General features: G+C 39.0%; 2 protein-coding genes across 2 annotated transcripts; one reads left to right on the forward strand and one right to left on the reverse strand.

Annotated features, from left to right (window-relative positions):
- Positions 1–14,809: 14,809 nt before the first annotated feature.
- On the forward strand, positions 14,810–17,399 carry LOC309508183 (E3 SUMO-protein ligase ZBED1-like). The gene is made up of 3 exons (XM_082182706.1): positions 14,810–14,861; positions 15,090–16,048; positions 16,251–17,399. The coding sequence occupies exons 2-3, from the start codon at positions 15,105–15,107 to the stop codon at positions 16,825–16,827; spliced, it is 1,521 nt and encodes a 506-aa protein (XP_082038832.1). The 5' UTR covers positions 14,810–14,861; positions 15,090–15,104; the 3' UTR covers positions 16,828–17,399.
- Positions 16,929–21,378, reverse strand: LOC309508200 (uncharacterized protein; the record flags this gene model as incomplete). Its single annotated transcript, XM_082182719.1, has 3 exons — positions 19,870–21,378; positions 18,294–19,064; positions 16,929–16,946 (listed from the first exon to the last, which is right to left on the reverse strand). Exons 1-3 carry the CDS (start codon positions 20,206–20,208, stop codon positions 16,929–16,931), a joined length of 1,128 nt encoding a protein of 375 aa, XP_082038845.1. The 5' UTR covers positions 20,209–21,378.
- Positions 21,379–21,841: the final 463 nt, after the last annotated feature.

Raw genomic sequence — 21,841 nt, forward strand, 5'->3', positions numbered from 1 at the left:
TTCTGTGGACATCAGCCAGTTCCGCCAAATCAGCCTCCTGAACGTCGAAGGCAAAATCTTCTTCAGTGTAGTGGCTCGCAGGCTGACAGCTTACCTGGAAAATAACCACTTCATTGATACCATGGTGCAGAAAGCAGGGATTCCGGGCTTCTCTGGTTGCTTAGAGCATTTAAACATGATATGGAACCAAATCCAAACCGCCAAAAAGGATGGAAGAGATCTCCATGTTGTGTTCTTGGACCTTGCAAACGCCTTCGGATCAGTTCCTCATAATCTCCTGTGGACTGCATTCCACTATTTCAGCGTCCCGGAAGTAATCACCCGCCTTGTTAAATCTTATTTTCAAGACCTACAACTATGCCTGACAACTGATGAATGTACCACAGCATGGCAACGAGTGGAAATAGGAATAATGGCGGGATGCACCATCTCACCTCTAGCATTCACGATGGCTATGGAGGTCATCATCCGCGCATCTCGGTGGGTAGTAGGAGGTCAGAAGCTCAAATCTGGTCTTCGTCTCCCTCCCATCAGGGCTTACATGGACGATATGACCATCCTCACCACAACCAAGGCTTGTGCTAGGCGGTTGCTGAACAAGCTACAGGATAACATCCAGTGGGCCCGGATGGAAATAAAGCCAAGCAAGTCCAGGAGCATCTCAGTCGTCAAGGGGAAGCTGTCAGAACAACGGTTCTATGTGGGCAAGGAGCCTATACCAACAGTGGCAGAAAAGCCAGTCAAGAGTCTTGGACGTTGGTACCATGCCACCCTCAAGGACACAGAGCAAGTTGACCAGCTTACGAAGGACACCATATGCGGCCTTGAGAGTATTAACAAGACCAAGCTCCCTGGCAGGCTAAAGCTGTGGTGCCTTCAATTTGGGTTATTACCCAGGCTGATGTGGCCTCTTACCATCTATGAGGTCCCAATATCAAAGGTAGAAAAGCTGGAGAGGGTGGTCAGCTCATTTGCCAAAAAGTGGCTGGGACTCCCTAGATGCTTTACTAACATCGGACTGTATGGAAGAGGCATCTTGGAGATTCCTGTTTCCAGCCTTGCAGAAGAGTTCAAGTGCTCCAAAGTAAGGCTGGAAATGACACTAACAGAGTCCCGTGACCCATGTGTTTCCAGAACAGCTCCTACACTGGTGACTGGAAGGAAATGGAACCCAGCGGCAGCTACTCACCAGGCAAAGTCAGACCTCAGGCACAGAGACATCATTGGTAATGTGCAACAGGGGAGAGGAGGCCTTGGCCTTGGAGACAGTAGACCATCGTGGCAAAGGGAAGCTCCAGCTCAGCGCCAACGGCTGGTTGTTGAGGAGGTGCGTCGGCACGAGCAGGCAACAAGGTGTGTAAAGGCTATCTCACAAGCCAAGCAAGGACAATGGACGAGATGGGAGGGAGTTGAGAGGAGAAAGTTATCCTGGAGGGAGTTGATGGGCATGGAAGCATTTCACATCAGCTTCATCTTACGTGCAACGTACGACGTCCTGCCTTCCCCCTCAAACCTCAACCAGTGGTATGGAGAAGACCCGACATGCCCCCTCTGTCCATCCCCTGCAAACCTTAAACACATTCTGGTTGAATGTAAGACAAGCTTGTCACAAGGCCGCTATACCTGGAGGCACAACCATGTCCTGAAATGCCTAGCAGCTACCTTGGAGTGCAGACGGTTAAAGATCAATGCCCTGCCTCCTCCATCATTTCATCCCTCATACGCAAGAGAGTTCATCCGAGAAGGTACAAAGACAGCCAAAGTCCAAACAACATCGGACGTCGGCCAGCTTGGAAGGGCTCGAGACTGGAAGTTGGTGGTAGATCTGAACCAAAGACTTCACTTCCCTTTTGAGATCGCCACAACAAACCTCAGACCAGACCTTGTGCTCTGGTCCTCCTCACTCCACATTGTGTACATAATAGAGCTTACCGTTCCCTGGGAGGCTGCTGTGGAGGAAGCATTTGAGCGCAAGAGCCTTAAGTACACAGAGTTGGCAGCTGATGCTGAGCAACGCGGATGGAAATCCAAGGTCTGCCCAGTGGAAGTCGGCTGCAGAGGCTTCGTGGGCAAGTCAACCATCAGGCTGCTTAAGGAATTGGGAGTGCAAGGTCAAACCCTACGCCGAACCATCAAAGCCCTCTCAGGTGCAGCAGAAGAAGCAAGTCGATGGCTTTGGGTGAAAAGGGGAGACTCCAACTGGGCCCCTAATATTACCTGAGGCATTGAGGGGTTGAAAGCAGAGGGGGGCACACCTGGGACGCCAGGTGCTGCCGATGAGCCCTCTGGAGGTGTCGTGGGCCTATCATTGAAACACCGGAGAAGGAGGGTGCCCACCTGATGACCCCGATGAAGCAAAAAACCCCATTCTCATCCCACTCAACCACCATCACAGTGAGGAAATTACACCGATGGATGCATCGTCACCACTCATACCTCAGGTCTTAAAAATGGGATTGTTTCACCTAGTCCTAAAACATAACGGTCTCCTCCCCTTTTTTAAAGAGGAAGTGGTGTTTAAACACCTCATTCATTCTTTCAGTACATTTTTATTAATAAAATTAATATTTTATTAATAAATAAAATATTGCTATTTTTACTGCTGGTTTTTTTTTTCAGTTTTTTTTTTTTTTTATAAGATGAAGTCTATATAACTCCTCAACTGGCAACTGAAAATACAGTAGTAGATTAGAGTTACATAATGTAGTTCTAAACAAATTCTACAGAATTAAACTGTGGCATTTACTGAAAATCACTGAACTGTGTTGATCTGTGCACCAGAAGTGGATGGACCGTCCTCCTGCTGTTCTTCCGGACTCTGGGGGAGGGGGGAGATAAGAATACCCGTTTATACTTAGATTTATACTTAGATTCTATAGGCTACTCCACATAAAAATGTGAAAAAATCTGAATGGGTAGATTGTTTGATGTGTAGACACATAATATTAACATTACCTCTGTAGGCCTCACTGTGGCAGCAGAAACTCTTTATCCCCATCGTCCTGTGAAGATGAGCATTTGGTCGAGTACACTTTATAACACTATTTGTTATAATTTCTGGTGCGAGTAGGCTACTTACAACTGCCTGGGGTTCTGTTGGGACAGGAGGCTCCAAAAGACAGATTACCGTCATAATCTGTTGGGACCAACAAAAAACCCAACCCAAAGTAAAATAAAATAAATGGAAATATCAAAAATAGCCTGTATAAAAAATAACACATATGTAAACCTCTTACATTTTATGAAGGCCCTTGGATCTTCGGGAGTGACTGGCTCTGCTGCACTGCTAGACACTGGATGCTATTTAGTTATTTAATATGTCAAATGTACAGTCAGGTAGCCTACACCCATGATATGCTCAAGCCTTACCTGATTGAATTATGTTTTTATATTTAATTTTCAACTGCTGCCATGTTATTTTAATGCCTGCGGATTGCACCTACATGAACATTAAAATTAGGTTGAATAACAATGTTCTTCCAGTTTCACCTCTGATATTATAACAGTTGGGCAAGTTACTTGTATTACTAACTACAAATGACATCTTCAACAGTGTAATTAGATTAACGTATAATGACTATCTTTATAAAGTATTGGTCTACTTATTACTAATTACTAAATCCCATATCAACCTCAACCACTTGAACAATAAGGAGAGACAATAAACTGCACTTTTAATGCTTTCAAATAAACAATATACAATTGCATGAATTATTCTTGAATTGACCAAAGTGTGTAGAGGGAGAAGGTTACATTAAAAATATACCTTTTAAAAATGTATGTTAAATATACAGAATTGTTCTATAGTCTAATGCAATTACATCAGATTTTACTTTAAATTACAGAAGAATTAAGAGTAATCCCTTTAATTAAATTACATTAATGTTCTAATACTGTAAAATTACAGTAATAATGTTGGTACTCTCCATGTGCTTGCAGAAGCACATCCAGTTCTGCTGGTGAGAAATATGCAGACCTCTTTTTGTCTGGCGCTGTTGCCATGGTGACTCATAATATCTGTGCTCCATTGATAATGCCTCTTTATAGTTGTGGTGCATGCACTTAACTCAGAGTCAGTCAACTCAGAGTTGATTGAACTGACTAATTTCAGCTGTTCTGTAACCGAAAACTCAGAGTTTCCCATCTCAGAGTAAGTCAACTCAGAGTTTAAGTTTTAACTCAGAGTTGGTTGAACCTCCTTTCTGAAACAGGCCCCAGGTCTCTTTGACATGACACTGACGAATGATCAAGCATTAAAATAAATATTGAAATGTATTTCCATGTTGTCATCTGGACCTCATGTGTTCATCATTGTGTTGAGTTTGGGAAGATTTACAAGAGAGGAGATGGACACAGTAGATCTGATAAAGAAGATCTTTAGTCCAAGAGCTGCTCAGTTCAGCAACAAAAGAGTGAGAGAGAACAAATGAAGACGATGATGGCAGATCTTCAAAGAGAAAAAACAACATGGTATGAAATGTAATTATACAGAATTCGGGAGAAATATGATGCCAGAACTAAAGCAGAGGAAATGTACGGCTCTCAGGGATAGTTGCTGTAAAGCCTTAAATCTAGCCTTTGGTTGATTGACTTACAGTGCATATTAATATTCTGTTTGCTTAGGATTCTGATATTCTCTGTTTATTTTTTCTGATAAAATTCTATTGTGTCTGTGTTTGATTTGCCTTGACTGATTTTTGCCATAATTGTCTTTAATTCGGTTTTTGTCAAACAGAATTTTTTGTGAATTGTTTTTGTGTGTTGAGTGTGGGACCTACGCTCATTTGCTGTGTGCCAACAACAGTTAGTTGGCTTGCCAGTTCATCCTTTTGAGGGACCTGGAACATATTATATCATTTTAGTGTTGACTCTTTACCTGTGGATAACTAAAAGATATTGTGAAAGCAGGCATTTACTTAATTTCCTGTTGGTAATTAAAAATTATTGTATAACTTCTTATTAGCTCTGTTCACTTGATTATGGTTATCTGGTAAATGTAGGGAGAGTGTATATATATATTCTCCAGTTTCTGGTTAGAGAGGAAGCTCAGGGACGTTTGTGTTGTTGCTTCTTTTCTGTTTATTATTTTAGGCCTTACTCTCTCCTGAAGATTTATTCCCATCTTTTGTTAAGCCTTTTTGATATATGAAGGAAATAAATACTTTTCCTTTTCCTTAAAGTTGTGTTATGTTTTCACTCTGAGACTGAGGCTGAAGTGTGTTCTGCACATGGGTCAATGACGTGACGCCTACATTTTCTGTCCGACTGCATTTTTTCAGGCAAAAATGGGTTTAAATGCCTAAAAAGATACTGCATATTTGTAGTACCTCTCCCATGTATGTACTCACTTTAACTTTTCAAAAACCTTTACTTATTTTATTTTTTTTTTGTTATTTAAAGTGTCAAAACATCATGTGGTGCGACCGTCCGGCCATAACTTCTGTTTTGAAAACATCTTTGAAATTACTCTGAATTTATTCAAATTTATATTCTGCACTATTTGGCATGATTTCCAAAATGTTTTGTAATCCTTTAAAAAAAAATCAAAGCATTTGCATTTATATTTCCATCATAATATACAAACAAACTTTGTCCGATGATGTCTATTTTATGAAATATCATGTGGTGCGACCATCAAAGAACTACCATTTTGGGACTTATATGTTGAAAACTATTCAAACACAGGAAGTTACATCATAAACCAATTTACCAAGGACCCATGGAAGCAGCAAGCAGGTTTGTAATTCTCTCAAATTGGAAAAAAAAAATAAACCTTTGTAATGGTTGGTATGTTGTTGCCAAATTTGGATGTCATGTGGTATGACCTCAAAAAAATTTAATATTAAAGTTATTTCTACAAATATATATTTTTATTATAAATTTCATAGTGACCTTTTTTGGCAAGCTAGCTTGTTTTGTTTAGGTGGCCAATTCTGTGCCTGTAAATTATGACTGAATTTGAAAATATCATGTGGTGCGACCAAATATCATGTGGTGCGACCACTGCAGACTGTTTTCAATGATAGATATATGTCCTAGATTGGCAGTTTTATGCTTTTATATTCAATCGATGGTTTATATAAAAAAAGTACTTTAATTTGGAATCATTTGGAATAGATTTTTATGCAATTTGGGATTTTTTTTAAATATATTTCAGACAGTTTGTGTTTACTCTTCGTACAATATGAGAAAAATGCAAAAAAATAAAATAAAATAGAGCATGTAATTTCAGTTTAGTAATACTGCATTTATTTGTAGTGTATTTATTATTGCCTATTTATTTTTTTAAACTATTTTAATCTATTTTACCAGATGCCACTGCCTGCCAAGCGAAAAAATTCGTACCCTGCAGCAAGAGCGGAGTACCTTGATAGGAGTAGAGTGAAATATTATTTCAGTTTAAAATATCTGTTTTCTATGTGAATATATAGTAAACTGTAATTTATTCCTGTGATCAAAGCTGAATTTTCAGCATCATTACTCCAGTCTTCAGTGTCACATGATCCTTCAGAAATCATTCTAACATGTAACCCTAGACCACAAAACTACTCAATGGGTCAATGTCATATGGGTCAATTTTTTGAAATTGAGATTTATACATCATATGAAAGCTGAATAAATAAGCTTTCTATTGATGTATGATTTGTTAAGATAGAACAATATTTGGCCGATACAACTGAAAATCTGGAATCTGAGGGTGCTACAAAATCGAAACATTGAGAAAATCGCCTTTAAAGTTGTCCATTTATGTTTGCGATATTGCTATATTCACTCACAAAAATAAATGTTTGTAAATTTATGGTAGGACATTTACAAAATATAAAACATCTTTATTTAATATCCTAATGATTTTTGGAATAAAAGAAAAAAATCGATAATTTTGACCCATACAATGTATTGTTGGCTATTGCCACAAATACCCTGTGCGAGTCACTAATGATTTGCTGCTCAAGAAACATTTCTGATTATTATCAATGTTCATATTTTTGTAGAAACTGTGATACATGTTATATGTCAGGATTATTTGACGAATAGAAAGTTCAAAAGAACAGCATTTATTTGAAATAGAATCTTTCCTAACATTATAGCCTGCGCCTGAAAGTGACACTGAATGTGTCCTTGATTAATAAAAGTATTAATTACTTAAAAAAAAAACTATTGACCCCAAATGTTAACTGTATACAATACTTTTATGAAATAATTTAGATCTATAACATTATTATTTGTTAGAAAGAAATTCTAAGTCAAGTTAAATTAAATGGTGCACTTGTGTTTGTGATGTGATTTTTATAAAAAAAAAATTATTAAATGTTTATGTTCAGGAAAATTCTGTGAAATTTGTATAAAATCTGGTTTAAATCAATTTTTTGTATAAAATGTATTGTTCATTGATCTCTTTAAATAGATTTTCAACTATATAAGGTCTTCGTGTAATTTGGAGCGACCACTTATGTGGTGCGACCAATAAAAGCAATCACTGTATTAAATTTAAAATAAAATATTTTATTTCTGTGGCTGAAATATGAATCACAGATACAGTATGCTTTAGTAAATTATATTTTTAAAACATTTCTATCATTTTTATGTGATTTACAGGAAAAATAAGTCTGTTAACTAGATTTAAGAAGGCAACTCAGAAATTATAGAACAAAAAATGAGATCATTATTTACAAAAACGCAAAAGAAATGCAAATACTTGGTTTCTAAACACTTTAATTACTAAGAACTTGTAAAATAATGTTTAAGCATGTTAAGGAAATTAATACATTTTAAGATAAATCACGGTTGCACCACATGACATTTTTTAAGGCTACGGACAATTCATCTAGATGAAAAAACACTAAAATCACTTAAATGTAATTTTTAAAATTAATTTAGGTGTACACAACATCCTTAATGTTTGAACAATTGCAACAGATATTATTATTTTTAGCATTTTAAAATTGGCCTGTCGAAAATCCTTATGTCATTGACCCACATATCTTTACATCTCTACGTTATCAAACTTTCTTTTCCTCTGTTACCTCTCCTCCGACCCCTAGACTGGGAGGGGAACGCGTCACGGATCGCTCTGAGACTTCAGTAAGATCCAAGCGCAGCTTCATTGGAAAATCCACAATCGTAGTCATATGCCAGACAAAGGGTCAAAACACTTGCAAACAATCCACAATAAAAACACAAGAGACAAGGGAGAGCGCTCAGACGTGCAGTGTGACAACTACAAATCCTTGATGAGAAATGACAGAGAGAACATGGTATAAATAGGCTGAGACAAACGATAATGACAAACAGGTGAAAGCAATAATTCATGATGAGTCCAGGCAAAGCATTATGGGGACTGAAGTTCATGGCTGAGTGGCAGAGGTCAGAGGAGGAGTGCCCTCTAGTGGCCGACCTGGGCAAACCAGCTGGTGACTGAGACAGAACACAAGATTAAAGGTGCACTATGTAAGAATTTTGCAGTAAAATATCCAAAAACCACTAGGTCATTATTATATACTTTGTTTATTTGATTACTTACAATATCCCAAATGTTTCCAACTATTTGTAAACCGTGAGAAAATTGTGAATTTAAAGGAACACTTTGACTTTTGGGGACTTTAGCTTATTCACCGTATCCCCCAGAGTTAGATAAGTCCATACATACCTTTTTTTTTATCTCCGTGCGTGCTGTAAGTCTGTTTGACGCACCCACCGCTAGCCTAGCTTAGCTGGGAACTATTTTCTCAGAAGGCAAAGCACTGCTACTTGGGCGGAGTGATTAGCGCAGCACCCGAGAAGCGCCGTGGTGAGGAGCAGAGAGTTCGCTCAGAGTTGGAGTAATAGAGTCAGCAATTACTAGATAGTAACTGCAAAGTTTACAATCATGGGTGTTCGCTGTATTTTGAATTTGCTGTATATTTTTGTCACACGGACCATGAAACGTGTGCTGAAGGATACGGCCATCCCATCGATAATAAAGACAGGACAAAGTGGATCTGCAGCTGCGGTAAGTGTTCTGTTATGTTTGTAGATGACTAGTCTACTGTTACAGTGCCATTAGCTAGATGTAATGTAGTCTCAGCCTCAGACGTCACGCCCACGGAACGTTGGCTAAACGTCTGATGCATATGGTACACTTAACTGGAAACACTTCAGGAATGTCGAAGTCGTCATCTGATTGGTTGAATTTTATCGGATTTCCGGGGGGCACGAGTGTGGTTTTCGGTCCGCCGGGAAACAAATGTCATGACGCCAAAACCCCTCGTGGAAGAAGAAAGCCGTTGTTTTTACAACTGAGACAATGAGCGCTTACCACGATCAACTAAACGCTGTATTTTCAAAAGTATGTGAAGTTCGCGGCTCCATTGATGCAGTAAACTTGCACAAGGTTCTTGAATGAATAATTTATTAGATGCACGCCGGTCTGTTATTGTAGGGACATCAACATTATATTGTCACGCCCCTAAATATGACGCGGTACAAAACAAACTGTGATTGGTTGTGTTACATGTCAGTCAAACGTCCTCTTGGGCGGTCCTTGGCCAAGAAATGCTGCGATAGAGTCCAGACCTTCTGCCGTCAGTCTGAAGGTCTGGCTATGCGAGACTAGATGTAATGTAACCTTAGTGACACTATTACATATAGTACATATGTCTCATATGACCATGTTATTTATACACACTGTGACTATACAAATCACAACATGTAAATAGGAAAATGTTGGCATTATTTTGTCACTTATTGGGATTAGTATGCTAGCTGTAGCCATTTACATCCAGTCTTTGTGCTAAGCTAGGCTAGCGGTGGGTGCGTCAAACAAACTTAAAGCACGAACGGAGATGAAAAAGGTATGTGTGGACTTATCTAACTCTGGGGGATACGGTGAATAAGCTAAAGTCCCAAAAAGTCAAAGTGTTCCTTTAAGTCTTAAATATGTGATGCGATCTGGGAAAACCCGTCGGATGTCGCGTCGGATGTCGCGCTGGTACGTTTTCAGTAAGATCTAAAAATAGATCGAATGCCAGTTTTTTTTGTTAAAATTGGGGTTTCATTAAATTATTATTCTATAACATCTTGTCTATCATCTCTGAATATATCTTGGCAAAATTCACTAGTTTAGTGCAGAAAAATAGCAATTTATAGTAGCAAGCTGAAAAGACTGTGTCTTTCTCTTTAAGAACACGCACGACAGAGGTGCAAAAAAAAAACAGTCTTTGTAGAATTTTGTCTTGTACTTAAAGGTTTTTTTTTTTTTACTTGAAGGATTTTTTTTTTGTACTTGAAAGATTTGAGTTTGTACTTGGAGGATATTTTTGTCATTGAAGAAATACGTTTCTTTAAAACATACTGTATTTGTTTGATAGGTACGTTTTTTATTTGCAGAACAAAATACATTAGTTTGTGAGTGATGTTTTGTATTTGCAAACCACACTGAGTTTGTTTGTGAATCGTTGGGTGTGAGTAAAACACGTTTTGTGTGTGTGTGAGGTTTTGGCATGATTCTAACTCCATAGAAGAAGACCTGAGGAATGCGGAAGTGACGCGTACGTGGGAGCTATGAATGAGCGGGAGCAGCCGATAGTAGTTCCAGCAAACACCGACAGCTCCAGCACTGGTCATTCATTTCCAGTGTTCCCGAAGCTCGCGCGCTGGTAAGTTGATGAAATTACTGTGTTTTGCACTTTTAAACACTTTAGTCGTCCTCTAATGAATCTAGGCAGTAGTTGTGTTTTATGTAGCCAGCTTTAGTTAGTGTTTATTGGAAGAGAATAGTTAACTGCAGCTAGCTTAGTGACCAACACTTCACTAATGTTCGCTACCAGTCAGAAATGTGTAAATTAAACCCTAAGGTCGTAGTTAAATAATGTGATGTTGCACTTCATAGTTTTTCTATCACCCCTGTTTACATACATGAGGTGGTCAGAATATTAGAAACACATCTGGATATATAAAGCACATAAGTACAGCAGCAGCAGCACCCCCACAAATAATAAGACCTCAATGCTAAAACCTGTAGGCCTAAATGTGTGTAAAATCCTGAACATTATAGAAAAGCTGAATGTATGGCTGAGCATACAGTATCATAATGCAAGAAACATATAATTTGCATAATGTGTTGGATGAGCAAAATGATCATCCAGCTTCTTCCATAATGTTGTTGTGTAAGAATAACAATAGTGCTTTGTGAAGCTCACATGCACTAAAAGCCTGTCTACCAGCGCCTGGATACTGGACTAAGTTATCTTTCGAGTCTTATTGTGCTTATACTGTCAGAAATACACACAAGGTTTACATAAACGCGTCGCGCACAACTCTTAAAGAGACAGTAGCAATAGTAAACACGCTACCGCTTGTCCTTAAAGGGATAGTTCACCCAAAAAGAAAAATTATCTCATCATTTACGCACTCTAATGTTGTTCCAAACCTGTATTCATTTCCTTCTAATATTTTCTAATATTTTTCTAATATTAATATTTTGAAGAATGTGGCTATCCAAACAGTAGCTGGTCCCCATTGACTTCCATAGGAGAAAAATATACTATGGTAATCACACTGGGGTACATCAACTGTTGGTCATTCTTCCAAATAGCTTTTATTTTCAACAGAAGAAAGAAACTTATTCGAGTTTAAAATAACTTGAGAGAGTAAATTATGATAATTTGAATTTTTAGGAGAACTATCCCTTTAATGTTAATAAAACAACAACATGCAAAGAGAAAATCACTCACTGCTCTTGACTGATAACTTTAATAGTAGCTTTAATAAGTATCAATGTATAATTTATACAGTGAAGTCTGTTTTGTTTTATTTTCATATTTGTTCATTTAATTACTTTCTTCAATGCTACTGTTAAATAGGCTACACCTACTGTAGCTGAAAATATAAAGCACTGTTTATTTAATTTGTATATTAAGTTGTGTATGTGTAATGTGTATCTGTGATCTTAATATTTAATAACAAAGAAAATAATGACAAATATTTTTTATCTTTGCCCCTGTCTGCCATTTTTTTTTATTTTGTTGCATAAATGTTACTAAGGCATTGTTTTTAGAATTATGGACATTAGATTGGCTGTAATGCTAAGTCACAAAATAGTAAAACCAACATAAAAAGAATCGTGATAAAATCGTTAATCGTGATTTTCCTGAAAAAAATCGTGATATGATGTTTTATCCATATCGCCCACCCCTTGACTCACGTGTGATATCTGTCTATAATTAGCAATCGTGACCTGATTCATACCACAGTCATGATAAAAAACATCAATGTTTTCACTCGTCCATTAACATTATTAGATCCATCAGCTTGACATCATTCAGCTCGTCACTGCGTCATCAACCTACGCCTTTGTTATTGTAAGAGGTTAGCGACTCCTAGCGGTGAAAAAAATGACATATTGTAGCTTTAATTTAAAATGATGTACTTCAGAAATCATTCTAATATGATGATCAAGAAACTTTTCTCATTATTATCAATGTTGAAAAAATATTTTTTTTTTTTCATTTGTGCTGCGTTCGACACTATAGATCAAATACTCTTAGATCGACTACAAAATTAGCCCATGTATGACCATATTAGCCCGGTTCTGTCAACACTGCACTGGCTCCCTATTAAACATCGCATCAATTTTAAAATATTGCTGATCACTTGCAAAGCACTAAATGGTTTAGCTCTGCAGTACTTGAGCGAGCTCTTAACGCATTATAGTCCTTCACGTCTATTGCGATCTCAAAACTCCGGCCAGTTGATAATACCTAGAATATCAAAATCGACTGCTGGCGGTAGATCCTTCTCCTATTTAGCACCAAAACTCTGGAGCAGTCTTCCTACCATTGTCCGGGAAGCAGACACACACTGTCAGTTCAAAGCTAGACTAAAAACACATCTCTTTGACCTAGCATTCACATAACACATTATAGACTTCTATAATTCAGTGTTAGGCTGCATAGATTAGGTCTTTTAGGATTTTACAATTGATTCAATGAACACGTATGTCTCAAATCGAACAGCCCTACTCGTCACATCATAAGAAGAATGGCGTCTACGCTAGGGGTGGAACGGTACGCATAAGTCACGGTTCGGTTCGTACCTCGGTTCAGAGGTCACGGTTCGGTACGATTTCGGTACAATGGAGGGAAAAGCAAAACAAAAATGCAGAAGGCAACTTTTCTTTATTCAGGGTTTTTCCTGCATAGAGAATTATGAGGCGGCCGCCTCTGTCAAATTTCTGGCCGCCTCCGTCTGTCGACAAAAACTCAAGACGGAATCACATGATTAGATACCTCTTTTCCACCGACACGATTCCGCAGCGGGTTCACGGCCGGGTTCCATTCCATTCTCAAACCGTTCTGCGCATTTCGACTGCATCAGAATAAGCACGAGCCCGGCCCTGGCCCGAGACGCTCAAGCACAAGTCCGACAGCCTGCCCTATTTGCAGCCATTAAAATAGGTCAGTTTTGTTAGTTATGTTTCTTTTCATTTCTTTATCATGTTAATTTAGACAAATGTTTTGGAGCATTTTTTTTTTTAAATGACGACCAAGCAGCCGAACCGACAGCGAGTATAGCCTACAACATGTTTGGTCAATTTAGCCTCTCAAATCAACGCTAATAGGCTACTTTACTTGGCTACAATTAGGGCTGGAGCGGCGCGTCGATGATGTCGATGCGTCGACGTCAAAATTACGTCGACGTCATATTTTTTGCGTCGACGCACATTTTGTCCGCAGATTATAATGGAGAACCAAACGGCAACAACCTCTTCCGAACAAAGCCATGCAAAAAGAAAAAGTCCTAAAAAAACTGTTCGCCCCAGATCATCAAAAGTATGGGAATACTTTAAATATAGTCCCAGACAAAAAAGTGTCGTTATTTGCACTCTTTGCCAAATGGAGTTGGCATACCACACCAGCACAACAGCAATGTGGGAGCATCTGAAACGAAGGCACCCCATTGTCACTCGTGAGGGAAACAAAACCAAGTAAGTACATGTTCATTTCATGTTTGTGTTGTGTAGCTTGAGCTCTGCACACTTCGGTGGTTCTAGCTAACCATCTTAGCTCTCCGTGCAGTTTGTTCGTGCTAGGTTAGTTAACGTTAGCTAGCTAACGTTACTGGTGCATAGACCGCTGTATTTAGCTTATCTAATGTGCCTGTTAGCCCAGCACCACCAAAGTGCACAGCTGCTAGATCTAGCTAACGGTAGCAAGCAGACTGCAGTAGCTTTTAACGTTATCTGTCTAACATTAGCTAACTCACGAGTCACGATTTAACGTTAGTTAGCGTTAACTCGTATTGTGATCATTTACGAGTCAAATGCATAACGTTAGACTAACGTTAGCCAGCTTATGGTATCATGATTCAGTACGCTGTTAGTTCGCCAATGTCAATTAACGGATTTAAGCAATGTCCAGGCCAGGGCTGCATATAAGCTGGTGCGCAGTGCTCATGAATGAATGGATGGTTTCATGAGCACTGAAAACATTAAAATGAGCACCACATCCAAGTGTGATAGGGCTCATTTGAGTATCAGACATTTTACAGTGTAGATATAGTACCCTGTAAGAACCAGATCAAAATGGTTGTGCATTGAATGTGCACCCTTGCAATTTCCATGTTACAAAACAACACAGACAGAGACACAGCTGATGAAATGCATTGTTGGACATAACATTACTTTTATGTAGCCAGCCACGTTAGGATTCAAATAAACTTAGCATAGTATTACAATGCAATGAGGTTCCACTGTCTAAGCTGTTGTAATATGCATTGCTTTTGTATTTTCTAGGACAAAGCAAACAACCTTGCCTTCCTAAATTGGGAAAGAGACGCAATGCACTCCACAGAAGGCAGCTGAACTGAGCAAAAGGATCTTGAGAGTAAGTAATTATTTACTCACTTTAAATATATTTTAGGACGGAATGGCTGTGCCCATTTTATGTGTCCTATATTTATTAGCTAGGTTATGGGTGTTTCTTCAGTTAACTTGGCCCTTTTCTTTGTGTCCTTATTTGGATTGTCTAATAATAATTCTTCTTACATTGTAAGCAATTATGGCTCTATGAAAGGTGCTATGTTTATTAAGACTAATTTTCTTTATCTTACAGGTGATCGTCAAAGACATGAGGCCTGTGTCTCTTGTTGAAGGTGAAGCCTTCATAGACATGATCGAATATGCCTGCCCAGGCTTCAAATGTCCCTCCAGGTGGTGGTTCACAAAGCAGTTGGAGAAGGCATATCAAAGTACTCTTGAAGATCTGAAGAAAGACTTACAGAAGAGGTCCTCAAAAATCTCACTCACCACCGATGCCTGGACAAGTATTGCCACGGAGACATACCTCGGAGTGACCTGCCACTACATCAACGACAACTGGGAGATGGTCTCATTCGTTTTGTGCACAAAGCCCCTTGAGGACCGACACACTGCAGAAAACATCGCTCGCTGGATTGAAGAGGTTGCAGAGAAGTTTGACTTCTCTCTCCGTGATGATGTCCAGGCGATTGTCCACGATAATGCAGCTAATGTGGTGAAAGCCCTGAGAATCCTTGAGGAGAAGCATGGTGTTGCCTCACTTCGATGTGCTGGCCACACCACCCAGTTGATTGTCAACCATGCTCTGAAAGATCCCCGGATCAACAAGGCACTTGGAGCAGCAAGGAGCCTCGTCGGGTATTTCCATAGCAGCGATATTGCCAGCCTGAAGTTGAAACTCAAACAAGAGCAAATGGGCACAGCTCAACACAAGTTGACCCAGGATGTAGCTGTTAGATGGAATAGTTCTTACTATATGATCACACGCCTCCTTGAGCAGCGGTGGCCTGTTACCGCAACCCTCTCAGACCCAGAGGTCACCAAAGCAGGAAAGCAATACCTGGATATGAAAGCTGACCAGTGGAGCCTCCTGGAGGAGCTACAGAAAGCACTTGAGCCCTTCGAGCAAGCCACCGTTTTCCTGAGTGGAGAGGCATACGTCACAGTCTCTGTCCTGCCTCCACTGGTGAAAGGCCTACAGAAATCCACACAGACAGCCTTCCAAAGAGCAGCCGCAGCAGAGATTGCTTCAAGGTTAGTTTAATTATTCAGCTGTTTAAATCTCTTATAGTGAACTAACTGAATATTTTAATTAAGCTTTCCCTGTTTGCATCTTTCAATGTTTTCCCATTGGCATTCTATCATGTAGAGCTATTGATTCTACTGTTATCTTTCTCTCTAAGCACCTTGAATTTCTTTGATCTTAAGTGTGCAAATCAAATCCATTATTTTTCAGATGGAAGTTTGAGACAACATATGATGAAGACGGGAACAATGTGTGCATCTTCGCCGCGGCCCTTGATCCGAGATTCCGAAAGCTTAAGTTCCTGTCCACAGACGACATCCTGAAGGTGAAAAACAAACTTCAGACTCTTGCACTTGAAGCCAGACGAGTGCAAGTCAGGGAAGAGCCTGAAGATGACTCCCCCAGTGGCCAGCCAGATCACTCCAGACAGAAGCCAAAGTCTGTTCTGGACATGTTGCTTGGCACAGATGATGATGAGGAGGAGTTGGAGGATGAAAACCCAGGCCAAGACCAGAGGGAAGATGCTGTCAGGAATGAGCTGGTTGTGTACTTTGGGGAGAAACCCATTCCAAAGGACAAAAACCCACTCCAATGGTGGAAAGAAAATGAAACTAAGTTCCCCGCCCTGGCTGTTGTGGCGAAATCCTATCTGGCTGCCCCTGCAACATCCACACCTTCTGAGCGTCTGTTCTCAGCAGCAGGGTCCATTGTGAACAAAAAAAGAGTAAGCCTCACCAAAGAGCACGTGGACATGCTCACATTCCTACACAGTAATTCAGAGTGGTGATGGATGAGGGAGGGGGAAAGTGGACAGTACTATATTGCACACACTTTATTAGCATATAAGCTTACAGAATAGCAGTTAAGACAAGAGTCAGTTCGATTCCATCAGGTTTTATGTTGGGACTGTTATATTGTGTTAAACACTCTCAGGAATGTCTGTACTGTGCATTGCACAGTGTTTATTTTTGCACTGCATTTTTTTATCTTTTGTACAGAAGAGAATGATTTATGTTGGGATAGTAAAACTGATAACATGAATTTTATAGTGTTAAACACTCTCAGGAATGTCTATACTGTGCAATACTGTGTTTTTTTGCACTACAACTTTTGAATTTTTTGGACAACAGTTATGTTGCTACTGTAAAAGTGTAAACAAGCTGGGCTTTCATTTTGTATAACAGTAAAATAATTAATTTTGTGTAAAGCAGAATATTTTTTGCTGTGCAAAACTGTTGTTTAATAAAGTATATTAAGTATATTAAGAATTTTTTGGTATTTATTTGAAATGCATTGTTTTTATTAATCGAGCCACAGAAAAATAATCGTTATATTAATCGCCAAATTAGTCGTTAGATTAGTCGACTAATCGATAAAATAATCGCCCAACTAATCGTTTAATAAATAATCGTTTACCCCAGCCCTAGCTACAATCCATAGATAGGCTATAAAACACTTCAAGCATATCACACAGACAGTTAATTTAACAAATGATTATTTATTAAACCACAGTGAGTAAAACAACTTTTTTTTGAAATACTGAGGCAGGCTCAGGCTGCTCGAACCAGCGCTCGCAAACGAAAGGAGCAATAGCCTATCTAAACCAATTAAATTAAATAAACTTGCAGGTTATCTTACCTCAAAAATGCACGACAGAACATGGCCATTCTTTTTTCCAGTAGTTTCCAACAGTTAAACGAAAATAAAAGTCCAATCAAACGAAAAGCATCCGTAGTTTCCAACAGTTAAACGAAAATAAAGTCCAATGAAACGAAAAGTTAGAGCAGTCTTTTACAGAGCATCGTGGAGAAAAAGAATAGCATCCACAGTGTAGCCTAAGGTTTTAACCCAATCCTCCTCTCTTCTATCACTCTTCCCGCTGCGTTTTAAGTTGGCCATCTGCGATTTTTTTAAAAGCTGACGACGACGATAGAAAAACAAACATATAAGACATTTCATAACCTCATAACTTTCATAATCTTATAATTACACAGTGACATATGACTGACATGACAGTCTCATGCACGCACGCACACACACACACACACACACACATACGCACGCACGCACACACACACTGAAGGTTTCCCATCAGCGCGACCCACGATTCACCTCAGGTGCAAATAATGGAGAATATTAAGAGAAAAAAAGGGTGGGGGGTGGTGGGCGAAGTTGGGTTCAGGGTTATTTTTTTTATAATGTGCCCACAACAATAAATAATTAACTTATAGATTGTATGATTTTTAAACGTACCTGCATTTCTGCCTGCAGAAATTCCCTGTAAAAAGTGAAATGCTCAGTATGATATTGCGCTGCAGAGAACCAGGAGTTCCAACGAGTATCACATGGATTTGGGGCCATTGTTGGTTTACTGCCATTCAGTTTGCCAGACAAGTAGGACAGGTATCTTCTCTTGCGACCCCCTGCCATGTAAAACATCTGACTGAAGTACATCATAAAGGTGTTCAAGTCAGTGAAGGGTTTGCGGAAGGCACCTCCAATCAAATTCATAATGTGTGCCATGCAGGTAATGTGGATGGAATGAGGAAAAAGGGACTTCAGTGCTTCTCTGTATGCTTTCAGCATGTATGCCGCATTGTCTGTATCAAAAACAATGACATCTTCATTGGCAATGTCGTACTCTTGAAGAGTTTTCACAACAGCCATCGAAACAGTGGAGTGATTGCATTTCTCCATGAAGACTGTATTCACTAGATGTGCAAGGATTCTTCCAGATTCATCTTTTTTTAGTGGTGCGATCAATATGTTTAATACACATCTTCCCTCCACATCTGGAGTTTCATCAAAGATTACAGCAACTGGCTCCCCTGAAAGTTTTACTTTTAGTCGTTCCTTCTCCTGTCTGTACACTTCTCCCAGGTATTTCTCTTGGAGCTGGTGGGACTTGGGGATGCTTCCACCATTTGTGACCTTTTCATTTAGAAACTTTCTCACTAAGGGATGATCAGACTTGGAAAGGGGGATATTAAGTGCGGTGCACAGCTTTACCCATTCTTCACAAATCTGAAAGAATAATAAAGTTTAATTTTTTTGTACAACACAAGACCAGGAACATCCAGGTAATTATTTAAATAATCAAGATTAACACTCAGTAATGTAATAAGAAGAAAGGAACAAATAACAAAAATAAACAAAATAGGACAAATAAATACAAGGATACAGTTACAAACAGTGGATAATTATTTTTTATTTATTTTTTAAATTGTGCTGTATTGTTGTTGCTTGATTAACATTAACAACACTGACAACAGCAGGTAAATTAGGTTACTGTCACTTTAAGACCTACTATAGTAATGACAAACGTCCCAATCAGTTATATTACTGGTTGTTTTACGTAAATACTTGCCAAGATGAATATTTTGAAGTCATTGTAGCTGTGTGTATTTGTTCAAGTGCTAAAAGAATTCAATACTCTAACACTGACAGGCGGTGGCACGCAGTCAGTCAGTCTCACACACACACACACACACACACACACACACACACACACTCCAGTCAGGCAGTCACTCAGTCAGAGACAGACTGTCACTTGACTGGCTGAAATTACTTCTCTTTCGCGGTATACTGCGCTTTTAATAATTCTTTTTAGTACCATCAAGCATATCATACTTTTTGTGATGTCATTCAATCATGTTAAACGCGTTAATAAGTTTGCCGTAGCCTACTGCCCAATGAAAACTGTTCGGATATCGGCTGATTCAGCTACATAGCCGGATATAAAAGAAAAGAAAAAATCTTCAGCGATTTGACACTTAAATCGTCATACCACACAGCAATATAAAACAACACAAGAATCACTTTTGCTTACTTCATTTCGATCATGTCCAGCGGCCGTCATCCTTGAAGCCATCTCCGACATGGTTAGTTGCTTGCGTTTCCTCTGATTCCACAGGTCTGTTTGTTTGAGATGTTTGCTCCCGCTTAGATGATAGTCGATAGTAGACTTTCTTTTGTGGTCTAAAATTTTATTACACGGGCTGCAAAACAATTTACCCCCACTCTCGTGCAACATATCAGGATATTGCTTAGCCCGGTCCTTGGCGCTTATGTGAGAGGGCAGGTGAGACACATTTTCTTTCGCCATGTTTCTGACAGACCACTCAAAGACATCACGCGTGCGCAACATCTGTATCCACGTAAAATGCATTGAAACTTTAATTAAACTAGAGATATTTCTATTGGGTGATTATAATTTTTATTTTTATTAAATTTTTTTACATTTGTGTGATTATTTTGCGGTTAAATTAGGAATTATGCAGGATCGCAAAACAATGTGACATTTTGTTGATTTTGCATTGTATTCAGCGATCGCGGAATCGCGAAAAACTGGAGGGACTGTAAAGCCTATAACTAGTTCATTCATGGCACAATGTTTCTCCTGGTTTCCACGTCAGCGCTGTTTGACCTAATAGTGATCTACGGTTAATAACGGAGAAATGAATGAATTAGGGCTGCAACTAACGATTATTTTGATAATCGATTAATCGGACGATTATTTTTACGATTAATCGGTTTATGTACTTATATTTTAGTTTTGGCCATTTTTTCCCCAAGTAAATTATTAACAAAGGGTCTTTATCATTCAACATAGACTTTTTAGAGATTTTAACCATTTTGCATTGTCATATCCTCATCAAAAACATACTTGGAGTTGTGTTGTGTTAGTAATCCTTTGTCGAACTCTTCTGCAATCAAAACACTGACCCATACGTACTCTAGCAAATTTCACAAGGAGATTTCAAATGTTTTTACCATGGCAGTCCTTAGGGCTCATAAAGTAGTTTAACATCCCAAACAAAGCTTATTAAGGAATCTTGCAGAACATATTTTCACGAAGAATAAGAATAAAGAATACAGTTGCAGTAAATTGCATTTTATTTTATTTTTTCCTGTAAACACACAGCTTATACCTGGGAAACAGCTTTATAGCTTATGCTGTGAAATTAATCAGAGAGTTGAAAGTAGCTTTTTTGGGGTAAATTTATGGTAAACTTTCGTTCCTACCAAAACATTAGTTCCGAGAAAAAATAATTTATTGCAGAGTTTAACCATCATAGAGTTAAAGTGTATCATTTGCTTGTGACAAGTCCTGTCAGTTTAAGAGAGAGCCCCGGCCGCGCGCGCGCACTCACCCGAGCGCTGTCTTGCTCTCTCTCTCCCTCGTGCATATTAATCAAAATCAATTGATACGATGGTGTCGAAAAAAAAAAAAACTCTCCAGTGATGAAATGTTTTCTTTGTTGACAAATCTTGTGCGATATCCTAAACTGCCGAATGCTGCTTCGTTCGATTAGTTTTATCTTCCGCTTTTTTCTTTTTCTTTCTCGAGCTTACTGCCGCCTGCCATCTAGCTTTAGCTGAATGCTGCAGAGGCAGCTGTGCGGGAAGCACGTGACATAAACAGGGCCAGCTATTGGCTATTCGCTACTTCTCCTGCTGTACTGGCTGAGTAAAACCTCCGGTGGCTCATTACTGCCACACTTTGGTCACAGCAGATTTAAAATATGCACGAAATGAGCCGCTTACGGCAAATAAAAGTTATTTAGCAACTAATCGATGACTAAATTAGTTGACAACTATTTTAATAATCGTTTTTAATCGATTAAATCGATTAGTTGTTTCAGCTCTAGAATGAATGGATGTGAATGTGACTACTGTAGGAGCACGTCTGATCTCCTCTGGAAGCTGGTTCCAGCATAATAGCTAAAAGCAGACTCGCCATGCTTACAGTGAACTATTGGTGTTTCTAGCTGATATGATCTTAATGATCTGAGGGATCT

The sequence above is a fragment of the Leuciscus leuciscus genome (assembly GCF_965113295.1).
Source record: "Leuciscus leuciscus genome assembly, chromosome: 1".
NCBI lineage: Eukaryota > Metazoa > Chordata > Actinopteri > Cypriniformes > Leuciscidae > Leuciscus > Leuciscus leuciscus.

What these genes read in the sequence shown, in the direction of transcription:
- LOC309508183 (XM_082182706.1), top strand. Translation starts at nt 15,105, where the DNA reads ATGAGGCCTGTGTCTCTTGTTGAAGGTGAAGCCTTCATAGACATGATC. An exon ending in GCAGCAGAGATTGCTTCAAG is followed by an intron (nt 16,049 to 16,250) that starts GTTAGTTTAATT and finishes ATTATTTTTCAG; the next exon opens with ATGGAAGTTTGAGACAACAT.